The following is a 13,111-nucleotide window of genomic DNA, read 5'->3' as shown; positions in this document are numbered from 1 at the left end:
TCGTATTGGGCTAGATACGTGCGCCAGAAATGTTAAATTATTTAATTTAAACGAATCAATCAAATTTAGCGAGACGCAGCGATATAAAACTAAATATAATAAGAGTGTGTGTTGTTCGGTCAGACACACATCGCCATATGAGCAGTTGAGTTCTTAACCGCTTGTCCTTTGATTATTCGTGCTTTCATATAACTATAATAGTTCTACCTGTGTTGACTTGTCCCTCAAAACGAATGTCTCTCAAATGTTACAATAGAAATGAAAATAACTTATTTTGAGTGTTACCATACACTTACACCAAACCACACACTAAATGCTTGATTTGTTATAATTTTTACTTTTGTATAGCTATATTGAAAGGTAAATGTCATTGTTGCGATAGCTTATAATATAAAATAAACTGAGTTACTGAACTTGGTAACAGACAACACAACGTGACTTATAGTTTGGATGGTAAGAGATGCATGACTTGATCTATATATGGAAACATCTTCCAAGTGCAAGACCCAGGTTGAGATGAAACAAATCCTTCCGTCTAATGTCTTAGTTAACCGTGTATTATCAACATCACTTGCGAATAAAAATAAAATAAAATAAACAGAAATAATACGTAGGAACACCATACCATGCGTGTATCCTGGTCATGGTCTGATGCAAGAATAGGTGGAGGGCGTTCTCCTGGCAGAGGCCCTGGCCCTAGCACCGGTAGGTGAACGCTCACATAGTGGGTGCACGCAGCTTATTACCGCCATAGTGACGCTTATTTTGTAGTTAAACATGCATCAAAATGTGATTGCTCTAAGGCAGGGATGGGCAACTTTCATGATAAAGAGGGCCACATTTTTCATCATAACCATCAGAGGGCCACATGACTGCACACTTCAACTAAACGTGAGCTGAGAGAAGCTACACAATTTTGAATTTGGTAGATACGATTCCTGTATTCTGGTGAATTTTGGGGATGGCCACTACCTAAAAAATCTTCCAGGATCGTAACCTACGTACGGTATGTTAATTGAACCAACATACATTCATTTCGTTTTCCATGCCCAATAAGACACATGAATGGTTGGTATTTTTATCAGTGCAAAGGGCACATACATCATCATTCAATGATGCCACAAAACTGAAAAACAGTGGCCCAACATTAAGTGCAACAACTCAATGAACTCAAACCCAAGAAGCATGATATTCATTGCAGTTGTAGTAGTTGTAGTGGCGACTTAAGTGGATATCTTTAATGACTGATATCGTTTCTAAGCAAACTAGACGCATGGGTTTGCCTTTGAATTCTATGAATTCTTCTGATTTTTTTTTTTGATTTTTTTTTATTATGTGCGGGCCTGACTGAGTGAGGATGCGGGCCGTATGCGGCCCGCGGGCCGCCAGTTGCCCATCCCTGCTCTAAGGGTTCTTTAGTGCAATCAGGTTTCAAGATTTAAACTAGACCATGGCAGTCAGACAAAAAAGGCGATTACATCTTGCTGAAACATGGATAGAATAGAAAATGGCAGACAGAAAGAGACGTCGTAAAGGAGCACGCAACCACCCACACCCACACACACACACGCACACACTTCAAAACAAACGCAACCAGGCGTCTGGTGATCAGTATGGCGTCAGGGGCGCCACAACATTCCGGAACTTAAACTAAATGAGAGATGAACATAAAATCCTGAGCCGACTGGAGTCGGTCTGAAAGCATTGTATTGTAGTAGCAGGCCCTGCGTCTGCTGCTGCTGGGGTCCAGTCAGGAAATCTGGTTTCAATTTGTTTAATGTTGTGTAAGATACGGGTTTCTTGTTCTGGTAGGCATGGTGGGAGGTCCCAACACAGAGAAAGTAGGTATAGCGGTGAGAAAATACCTTTTTTAAAACCAGATGAATATGCATGTCTCACTGTTGCAATGTATGGGAAGGGCCATCTACGTCTGTATCCTGTGTTTAACAGGTAAAACTATAAAATGGAGCCAACTAAATAATTGAAGCTGTATATTAGATCCTAGTGGGACGTGTGAAGCCACAAGGGAAATTAAGTAGGCTATTTGGATGGACGTACGGTGACTTTACAGTTCTGTAATCCTAGCACTAAGTGACACTCACAGCAAACAACCACGGACGACGTAGTTTTCAGCTTTCCGGTTTATTTGTTTTGTTTTTAATGGTTGCTAGGTGTGGAGGTTCTAGATATCATCCGATAAATAACGGTGGGAAACACCCGTTAAATGGAGGAGGAAGAGGAAGTGTCAGCGATATGAGAACCTGTCCGGCGGGTGGTTGACAAAAGACCAAGTTCAACACGCATTGGTGAAATGATCTGCGTCTAAGGCTTGAAAGAAAGTATTGCTTTCGATGTGCATCAGTGAAAGCGGACATGTCCAATTCATCTCGGCTTCCCCACGCGGCCTCGGTGTCGTTCTTCATCGAGCCATGTGTCTATCTGTGCCCTTGATCTGATACTGCCAGTGCACAGGGCTAGCGGGGCTTGATGTGAGCTAGCAGCGCTGGTCACGTGTGATGCTATCAAGGCTGCATCTGAAGCCCACTAACTCTACTGTTCACGTCTGTCTCAGACGATAAGCGGTTTGAGGGCTCCCGACGTTTCGACCCGTTCACAGACAAAGTAAGCAGACAAATAAATAAATAATCATTTTTAAAAATCCTGATAATACGTCTCTAGCACGTTTTGGTTTCAGTAGTCAGAGCGACGGTTAATGGTTGACAAAATGACACATCAACATTGACTAGAGGTTCGTATCCCCCGATTCTATCTTCACGAAGAAGGAAAAAATAAACGTTTAGAGACAAGTGAGAATTTTTGGAATGAAAACAAGCACACTTAATCTGGAGTTCAAAATTCAAACATCAAAAGCCTTAAGCTTTTGTTTTTCCAACAATAAGGGAGACACTGCTGAGGCAGCAGCATTAGCGCTCCGGCGTGATGGACAGCGGAAGGGGTCGTGCGTCTGTCCGGACCCCTCTGATGTGCCGGCCGGAGACATCAGCTCCTTACCCGACCGCCTGTCAATCAGACTTGCAACAATGCGGCCGCAGCCAGACCGGGGTCATTCTAAGACCATCAACAAAGCAACAGACCCCCAGGGACCGCCAGGGGCTGCCTAATCTCACCCCCCCAGCCCCCCCGTACTCTCTCAATGGGTGGTCCTCCCTCCTCACCCTCTCTCCTTTCCTTTCACAGAGGGTGGGGGGGGGGGAATCTCACGTGTGTGTGTGTGTGTGTGTGTGTGTGTGTGTGTGTGTGTGTGTGTGTGTGTGTGTGTGTGTGTGTGTGTGTGTGTGTGTGTGTGTGTGTGTGTGTGTGTGTGTGTGTGTGTGCAAGAGAGAGAGAGATCGGAAGCCGTCAATCGGGGGGCCCCATCAGTTGTTCATCAATGAGCATATGCCTATGCTTACGTCTCACACACACACACACACACACGTCTCACACACACACACACGCACACATATATAACGATGACTCTTTCAAATTAGTAAGAAAATAACTGAAAATAAGTCTTCGCAGTCTCGTCTCGTCTATTGGCCTATGCAAAAAAACTTGCAACCCCTGCTTGTCATTTCAGGACACATGAGATGAATCAGACTGAAAGCGAGAGCTAGGCCGTCCGTCTTGAACAGCAGCAGTTCCCTAAACCCATCTGGCTGCCCGTAACAGAAGCACTAAGGGTGACTACATTAGCAACTCTGTCTGTTGGGTAAAGGGGAAGATTGTCAGAAGCTGTGTGTGTGTGTGTGTTATTTCCATGTATGTGTGCGCACCCCTGAATACAGTGCTATGTTTATTTGCTTTTATTACAAAGAGGAAACACTAAATGGATGAATGGTGGTGTGTGTGTGTGTGTGTGTGTGTGTGTGTGTGTGTGTGTGTGTGTGTGTGTGTGTTGGAGGGGCTAATAGGGGGATTCCAGACACAGCAACATTCATCTGGAACCTGAGATCGCATGCTCACGTTGCACTGTTCCACTTCAGCACGCACACGCGCACTCTCTCGCTTTCCTTCTCCCCTCCCTCTCGTTCTCACTCACATGCATACATACTCGATATCCTTCAATCGAGTTGGATTCCCAGGTTGAGTTTATTGCGGAGCCATACGTTGGTTCTGGTGACCTGGTAGGCTAGACTCTGTAAGACACAACTCTATGCATCCCAACACTTACAGGGACGACGAGTAGGAGTTTGACGCAATGTAAATCGCTTTAAATTGCCAACATAACAACAGGTTGTAATTTAACTATTAAGGTAGAAATTCCCTGAATCTCTCTAATGGTAGAACGGCCTGTGGGTTGATTTATAATATTTCAGAATGGGGCCGGTTTGGCCAGTAAAAGGGAAGGAAGCTACTTCTAATTGCAGCTAATGGCAAAAAAATTCAGTTCTTTCATGAAACTTCATTGTTACATCTAATTATGTTTTGGCTGACATAAGCGTCTGACTACTATTCTGAACCCATGGAGCTTGCACTCCAGAGCTCTAAATGCACGGCCTTGAGCACGCTGCAGTTCACTTAACGGCTAAAGGAGAGAGCAACAAGATGGAATTCATGTGTACAAAGAACTAAACAATTTATTTGCAAGATGGGGGATTCGAAAATCAACTAAGGCAAATATTGTGCTTACTAATGATGACTTAGGGGATCTATATTGAGGCGAAAGGTTGATTGGGGATGTTGGTCTTTGAGATCGCCGTCAGGTAGCCTCGTCCATTGTCATTCATTTACCCGTTTAGTCCCCGAGTTAGCAAAAACAAAGTGGTAAATCCCCACAATTCTCAGATAGTCGTCTCTATATATATATATGAATAAAATATTGAAATTGCCCAAGTGCAATTTTGTATTTCTTTAAATAGCATGTATGTATGTTTGGGTCGGCCAACACCACACCTTCCAGTGCCGACACAGGACAATGCAGTCACTGTTCATCCGTTGGACTACGCACGACCTTGCCCTGACCATTGTTAGCCTGCTATCTGGACCCTAGATGTCCCATCTCTCTTCAATTAAAGGCTCCTCTCTCAAGTCTCTTTTGAGTCTTAGCCGGTTCCTGGGCCTCAACCCTCTTCTTTCTCTGGCGGTTATCTGGTCATCAGAGCTGCCTCCTCCGCGCTCGCAAACGCACCGGCGGTGGGAAGATAGAGGTGTGTGTCTCTGTCCGTCCATCCATCCCTGTCTGCCAAGGGACACTAAGGCCAGGTATAGACAGCAAGGAAAAGGACCACATCTTTTGCTCATGAGTGACTCTGATGGGATTCTTTTTCAGAACGATGTGATCAGAATCATCCGATGGTATCAGATCTGATCTGATTCCTATTTTTTTTTCCAGATTTTTGCAATGCCAACTCAGTCTTAACAGTCATTTGGTCTTTCCTGTTATTTTTCCGCCACTCTAGATAAACAATTGTCAAAATTCTGCAGTAGCGAGAGCTACTCTGTGGATATAAACATGGACGGCTACAATAGACCTGGTCAGTGAACTGACGGTTCAAATAGTAGAATAATAGTAATGTCGTTTCTTTCCTTTTCTAGCAATCTGTCACCCACGATAGCACGTGTGAATTCGACTGTGAACATATCACACTGGAATCGGATATTGGCCACATTTAAACCCCAAAAACCAGACCTGAGCATTGAATCTGAATTGATTTCGCTGCTCATTTATGCATTTCTAGTATCTGCATATCTCTCTTTGGAGACAACAGCCTATCTAGTGTTTGAGTGTCAATAACAATGTGTGTGTGTGTGTGTGTGTGTGTGTGTGTGTGTGTGTGTGTGTGTGTGTGTGTGTGTGTGTGTGTGTGTGTGTGTGTGTGTGTGTGTGTGTGTGTGTGTGTGTGTGTCTACATTTCTATATGCATGTCTTCAAATGTCTCCACAACAACACACACAAGAATCTGACGAGCTTATAATCACAGATTTGCATGCGCACACCAGTACACACGCATACATGCACACAAATAAACATGCAAAAGGTGAAACGGGTCGTTCCACCGTTACCTAGTCTGACAGAGCAACCTTAGTTAGGTTAGTTATACATACTTGTGTGACACGAGATCGTCAATCAACAATAAGTGTTTTAAGAAATGAACCTGTGGTAAAAGAGAAAGAGAAAGTAAGAAAGTAAATACGTATCAATCATTTTTGTTGAGATTAGATTTGTGCGGGAAGCGCCAAGAGCGTTTTGTATTTGGATAAGATAGGAAGATAGTACAAGGTCATATAAAAAACTGCTTCAGGTGAAGAAGTATCTGAGGACGACAGTATGTGAGGGGGTCGGTTTGGGGCTAGGTTATCAAGCACTGAAGAACGTGTGTCAGAAGAATAGTCAAGATGTGAAGTAGCTCTTGGATGCAGAATAGAAAACAAGGAAGAGAAACGTATGTTTTAGCAGGGCCTCTTAAAGTCAAGACTTTTATGTTCTCTGGGAGAATAATTAATGTCTAAATCCTCTATATGAATAGTGAAACACCTTTTAACATGTATTGTTCTGAAGTTGGAACCCACTTTCAGGCCTTTGTGATGGAAGGGCCTTCCTAGCAGGACATTTATATGGTTAAAAGTTAAGAATATGTTTTGACTGGGTTTTGGCTGGGTACCAATAAAGGAGATGCTAAGCTAGCATCGCATCGTGATGCTAGCTTTGGAGACTCCAGCTGGGGTTTTCCAGTGTAAACGAATTGGGTCTTGGTGTGTGTTTGTTAAACGGCCTATACAGGAGGTCCAGCTTGCCACAACTCACCACAGAGGTGAGGGCCATCTGGAAGCTGTAGATGCGCGCCAGGCCGAAGTCGGCCAGTTTGATCTGTCCTCCGCTGGTGACTAGGATGTTCTGGGGCTTCAGGTCTCGGTGGACCACGCGGTGCGAGTGGAGGAAGTCCAGTCCCTGGAGCAGCTGGTACATCATGTCCTGCAGAGGGCCACAAAGAACGGGTCCGTCAGCACCACAGAACCCCAAGAACAGGACCACAGAAACCCAGTTCATCAGGACCACGGCAGCAGTTCATCAGGACCACAGAACCACAGCTCAACAGGACAGTGCTTGGACAGTGAAAGGAAATAACGAGACCAACATTTTGCATGCGCCCCCAAATTGTATTTTGTTTTACTCCTGTACTAAAATGGTATATAATGTCTAGTTTCAATAATCAAGCACATACTGTAAATAATGTCCTCCTACCTCAAAAGTATTTAATGTTGCCGTACATTTCTTGCATTTATATAGTGTAAGATATATTTTTGGTATTTATTTAGTCGGAAATAAAATTAGTCTTTTAAAATCCCCATTATGGTCCTGTATTCATAAATACCCATTAAACATTACTGTCCCATCTGGGATAATTAACTATATCATCTCCTGCATTCAAAAGCTATAGTTTATAGGGATGGCTCAGAATATTTGATTACTCGATTATTCGTTCCCGAGGGTCAAAATCTATTTTTAACATTTGGACTGTTAACATTTTTTCCCATTCAAATATAAAGTTTATCACATGCCATAACTTTGTTTCCCTGGTAACTCCTGAGGGTTTGACTAATACCTGGAACAATCATTACCTTCCCGTAAGGTTCTTATGCAACGGAAACATTGTTCACTCCTCCAGCAGTAAATAGGACGGACCTTAGCTACGACTTGGCAACGGGAGGTATTCTAGTCCGCTCAGCTATGAGCCAGAGAGCTAACGTTATGCATTGTACATATACAGTACATAATTCAAAATTCGTCCCAGCCTTTATACCACAGATACTATAGGGTCTATAGCATATAACCGCGTTTTCTGATTACAGTTCAATGCATTTTTCACAACAGACAATTTGACTGGAACTACTTAACAGGTAGTTTGTTTTTTTTGCGTATAAGATATTAAGCGATTTCTTGCCGATGATCCATGGCTGCCTTTGTGAATGTCGGCACACGTCGAATAATCGATTATTCGTTCATACCACCGACTGATAATTCGACCACGAAAGATTTGAGTTATTCACATCCCTAATAGTTAACCAAAACTGCTTCCAACATTCTCCTTTAAGATTCCTCCAATACCAAGGACAATACAAGCACAAATAATAGGGTTACAATTGGAACTTCATACAGACAACTGAGGATGGCAAATGATAAGAGAAAAATAATATGGTTACAATTCAAACTTCAAATAGACAACTGAGGATGGCAAATTATAAAATTGGGAAACATAAATTGAACGTTGCTGTTGGGAGGCGGTGGCGGAGGACACTGGGTTACAGTTAGGAGAGCTGGACGAGACATCACACGGCAGATGGTGCGTGATTGGAGAAGCCCTGTTTTGATCCTCAGAATGTGAAACCGATGTGCGTGTATCCGCTTCGCGGACTGACCGGCTGCGAGTGACCCCCTTTACAAAGTGCTAGAGAATGATTATGAACGGGGTTTTGAGCCACGTGCGCTGCTTCTGCTTTGATGGCTCCTGGTGTGCGAGTTTGGGTCAAAGCAACAACAACCCGACGACAGTGGGAGATAAAAGGTAATTATGAGCGTGTCCCTCGGGGGAAAATGATCTAAAGCACGGCAGTGTGGAAGGAGTTAACATGAGTGGGCCTGCTGCTCCCATAGCCGACTGTGGCAGATGTTTGATAACACAGAGAGAGAGAGGGAGGGAGAGGGAAAGGGAGAGAGAGAGAGAGAGAGAGAGAGAGAGAGAGAGAGAGAGAGAGAAGAGGGAGAGGGAAAGAGAGAGAGAGAAGAGAGGGAGAGGGAGAAAGAGAGAAGAGAGGGAGAGGGAAAGAGAGAGAGAAGAGAGGGAGAGGGAGAGAGGGAGAGAGAGAGGGAGAAGAGAGGGCGAGGGAGAGAGGGAGAGAGAGAGAGAGAGAGGGATAATCTGTTTTTTAGCAGCTGTCTTGCTATAGTTCCAACTTGTTGTTCTCACAAACTGTCGCCCTACAGTACACGGCCATAGGGCATGCACAATGGGGTCGTCAAGGACTGACGCAAATATGACAGTTAACCCCCCCCACCCCAAACAGTTTTATTCCAACATAGCACCTGTCAGTACGAACAAGCATGTCATACTTTCAAAGCAGACTTCACCATAAAGCAAGTGGCTCTATAGGATGGGGCTTTGCGAAAGGACGGCCACTTGGCCTTCATCCCAATTTGCTGTTCAACAGTCAGTTGTTGTTGTGGCGTTTCGTTTTTTTTCTCTGAAGCAGATGCGGTGCGGTACAGTATTATAGGCTGGCCGGACTCAGGGGCCACACGGCACAATGAGTGTTTCCTCTCATAGCTGACCACCCTGCAACTGAGCCGGGGGCACCACACGGGCGGCATGCAGATACAGAGAGGGGGAGAGAGAGAGAGGGCGAGAGAGATAGGGAGTGATTAGAGGGGGAGAGAGAGAGAGAGAGGGCGAGAGAGATAGGGAGTGATTAGAGGGGAGCAGGAGAGGGAGCGAGGCGCGGTGGAGAGCGGAAGAGAGAGAAAAGGAAATGGATAGGGGGAACACACAAACAGCAGAGGGGAAGAGGAGGAGGAGGAAGAGGAGGACGGACATGAGGCAGAGCGAGCGGCACCTGTGCGGATGTGACACGAGCAACCCCTCTTCCTCACACTGGACGGTGGTTGTTGTCGTCCGCCGCTGTGTCGTGGTTCACCCGCCTCCCGCCCGCCTCCGAACCCCCCCCCCCCCCCCCCCCCCTACTAAATAAAACACATGCGCACACCCCGCGGAACACCCCCTCCGAGCCAGGACCTCACAAGTGACATGGACCCGAGCCCGCTGCCCCATTCACGGGCCGACCAGCTGGCGAGGGACTCAAAGGGTTGAAACAAGGGGGCTTGCACACTCAAGCAGAAGACATTAGCAAAGCGGCGCGGGTCTGGCCACTGTGCAGCCCCCCCGAAGAGGTGGCGACAGGATGCCCCCGCAGAATGGCAGGGAGATGACTGCATTGTGCGCGTGTGTGTGTGCGCCTCACGTGGACCCATGTGTGCCCGACGTAGCCCGGCGCCGCTCGCTCATTGTCCCCGTCGACGTGTGTGTTTGTGTGTTTACATGCAATGTTATCCGGGTCCAAGTGTGTGTGTGTGTGTGTGTGTGTGTGTGTGTGTGTGTGTGTGTGTGTGTGTGTGTGTGTGTGTGTGTGTGTGTGTGTGTGTGTGTGTGTGTGTGTGTGTGTGTGTGTGTGTGTGTGTGTGTGTGTGTGTGTGTGTGTTTTAACCAAGGGGTGCGTAAACAGGCTTTTCTTTCTCCATCTCCATTCAGCCATGACCCAGCTAGCAGGCCAACAGGCCGAGCGGGCCGTACGAGAGAGTGGGGCAGATTTTTTTCCGGGGGGGCTGGGATGGTATCTGACACAATAGCAGCAGCCCGAGTTCCTCTCAGCTTTAAATAGCCATTTCACCAAGCTTCCTTTCTGCTGCATTTTCTTCCTTCCAACACTAATTATCTCAGAAGTGTGACTCTTGGAAAAACACACAAACAATATTAGCCCCCATTGGCCCCGGTGTCATCTCCCCTTGTCTGTCAATTACTCTCACAGTTGATTGGCAGGGAACGGCCCGCGGTAATGGATGTCTGACATTTAACAAACATAACGAGGCCAGTTTCAGCCCCCTTTCTCTGTTCCTCAACGACTGCGTGGTTGGGAAACGATGTCTGGATGTGGAGGATTGCCTTCGCACACAGAACAGCAGTCCAGCCAAACTGGTTGCTCAACACCCAACTGTCGTTCCATTGGCACCACTTCAACCAGAACCCCCTTGAATATCACTTGGCCAGCGGTGGACACCAAATCCAAACCATAAACGCAACACATCTGACCCCTCATGAGCAGAAGGACCAAGTAAGGAGGAAAAAAAAAAAATAGTAGCTAGCTAGCCTGCTGCAAGATGCCGTCAAAACATGGCTTTCCAAGTGCGCCTCCTTTTCTCATGCTAATGTACCAGGGGCAGCCATATTGTTAATTGTAGCTAGGCACAATGTGAGACATCTGCCGGTTAGCGTTAGTGTAATTCCCTCCCCATGCTTCATTAACCTCCCCCTTTATGGGCCTGGAGAAAAGAGTTCAGCAGGCTTGGAGGGCGGCGGTGGTGGTGGTGGTGGCGGCGGCGGTGGTGGTGGTGGTCGTGGTGGTGGATGAGAATGGAGGAGGAGTGTGGGTGAAACCCAAGCGCTGGCCCAGCCGAGGAGCAGCGAGGTTGGGGCAGCCCGGCCGCTTGAAGTCCTTCCAGCTCATTTGATTCTTGGAGGAGGGCCTCTTTCATCAATGAGCATGTGGTGGGTCTGGAGACTGAGGCGAGGTGCGAGTGGGTGGCGCAGGATGAACACACAAGGGCACTACATTTGGAAAAGGGGGTTTATTTGGATGCACCGTTGGCTGGACACTCACAGGGGGCCAAAGGCTACCCGAGCGGAGGGGGGGGGGGGGGGGGGTGGGGGGGGGGGTTGTGTGTGTGTGTGTGTCCTTGAGGGTTACTATGTAGCGTCCACTCTACTGTCAATAACACGGGGAGGTTGCCCCTATCATAAGGTCCCACCATTATTAACACCAACCCCCCTCCTTGGGACTCCGACCACATGTGTGTGAAGAGAGTGTGAGGGTGGGCAGGACAGTGGATGAACGTCCAGCGAACTGAAGGAACGGTCATGCGATGCGGAGTTGACATTAGTTGCAAACACATGATATCTTGAATCCCCTTCCAGAAAGATTTTGTGCATGCGCTTCACTTTTGTGGGAGACAAAAAGAAGGACAGATCTGGCAATCTGGATAGATTTGGAAACATAGTTAACTGATGGTGAACTAACCTTTTTAAATTCTTCCCATAAAAAATGTTTTAAAAGACACCACATGGACACTTTTGGGGGATTTTATAATACAGACACACGGCTGTTTCCCTATCTGCGAAACCGTGTAAACAGAGGGGAAGAGGGAGGGAGGGCAATCAAAATAGAGACGGCAAGAAGTCTTTAATTTGGAGCCCAGCTGCCACATGTGCAGCGCACGAGAACGCCCCGTGCACCTCTGATGTCGCCCCAGCACCACTGCATCCTCTCTGTCTCCGGCTGACCTCATCTAAGAATACTCCCCAGGCCACCATACCATGGACCATGAACACATCGTAGGCGGAGCGCCAGCAAACCAGCAACAGGGGTATGGGTTGTAATCTGTGATCCATTATTATTTACTTGTTTGCGATGTTGGCCTGGAATTTAAGAATTGCGTTGCCATGAGTGACTGTCCTTTATTCCATGAATGAGCATGGTGATAATTAACCAGTACACTAACATTACAAATAGATTTGGAATTGTGGGCCAGATACCGTGCGTATAATGTCTCAGGGCACAGGAACACAGTAGACATGTATTAGTGTTAATGATATACAGCAGTAAGTTATAGGTTATGCCTTGATTTGCCCTGATTAAAATCCCAAAGCCCCCCCCGTCCCCGTCCCCGTCTCCGTCCCCCCCGTCCTACCTTGATGGTTTCAGAAGGGACGCCAGGGTCAGGGGCCTTCTCCAGGTAGGTGGTGAGGTCCTGGTCCACATGCTCAAAGACCAGCGTGAGTTTGGTCTCGCGGTCGGTCCGAGAAACTGTGCACACATCAAACAACCTGGAGTGGAGGAGGAGAGCAAAGCAGCAGCTTGGAATCAAGAGGCACTGCAATTGGAGAGATATTTGCATACCTGTGTGAGCGCTCGGTTGTTAGAAAGAGGGCAGAAAAAGACCACTAATGTCAGTCCCCGCCCACTCCAAAATAAAAACAAAGGAAAAAAGAGGCCACCGACTTGTAGGTGGCGATGGGCTAGGCAGTGTAGGTAAGTTCATGGCTAAAGTTGGTAAGTTCAAGGCTGTGAATTGACATTTTGCAGAGTGTTTACCCAAGTATTGGGCAAAAACTTGAGTAAGTGTTTGCACAATACTTGGTACATGGGTACCAGGCCAAATGGCCGGACTGTATGCAGACAGTTGGTTAAAATAACAAACTGAACTGAATCTTAACTACCTAAGTTCATAGTTGGCAGGACTGAAATATATTGAAATAAATCAATTAAAAAAATATGTATGCGCTTCCTTTTAAAGAGGTGTTATCCTCCTTGAAAAATAGCTTCTCTTGTTTGGAGCCCAACA

The 13,111-nt window shown here is 46.4% G+C and overlaps 1 protein-coding gene across 1 annotated transcript in view; it reads right to left on the bottom strand.

Annotated features, from left to right (window-relative positions):
- The window catches only part of cdk6 (cyclin dependent kinase 6), a 32,793-nt gene extending 20,088 nt beyond the window's left edge, over positions 1-12,705 (bottom strand). The window contains exons 1-2 of the mRNA XM_060043648.1: positions 12,458-12,705; positions 6,749-6,916 (exon numbers count right to left, since the gene is read on the bottom strand). Of these exons, the coding sequence (XP_059899631.1) occupies positions 6,749-6,916; positions 12,458-12,664 (375 nt within the window). The 5' untranslated portion in view covers positions 12,665-12,705. The remainder of the gene's footprint in view (positions 1-6,748; positions 6,917-12,457) is intronic.
- Between the last annotated feature and the right edge of the window lie 406 nt (positions 12,706-13,111).

The sequence above is a fragment of the Gadus macrocephalus genome, chromosome 22, assembly GCF_031168955.1.
Source record: "Gadus macrocephalus chromosome 22, ASM3116895v1".
In the NCBI taxonomy this organism is placed as follows: Eukaryota; Metazoa; Chordata; class Actinopteri; order Gadiformes; family Gadidae; genus Gadus; species Gadus macrocephalus.
The sequence above is the reverse complement of the archived record's forward strand: the minus strand, read 5'-3'. Positions and strand labels throughout refer to the sequence as shown.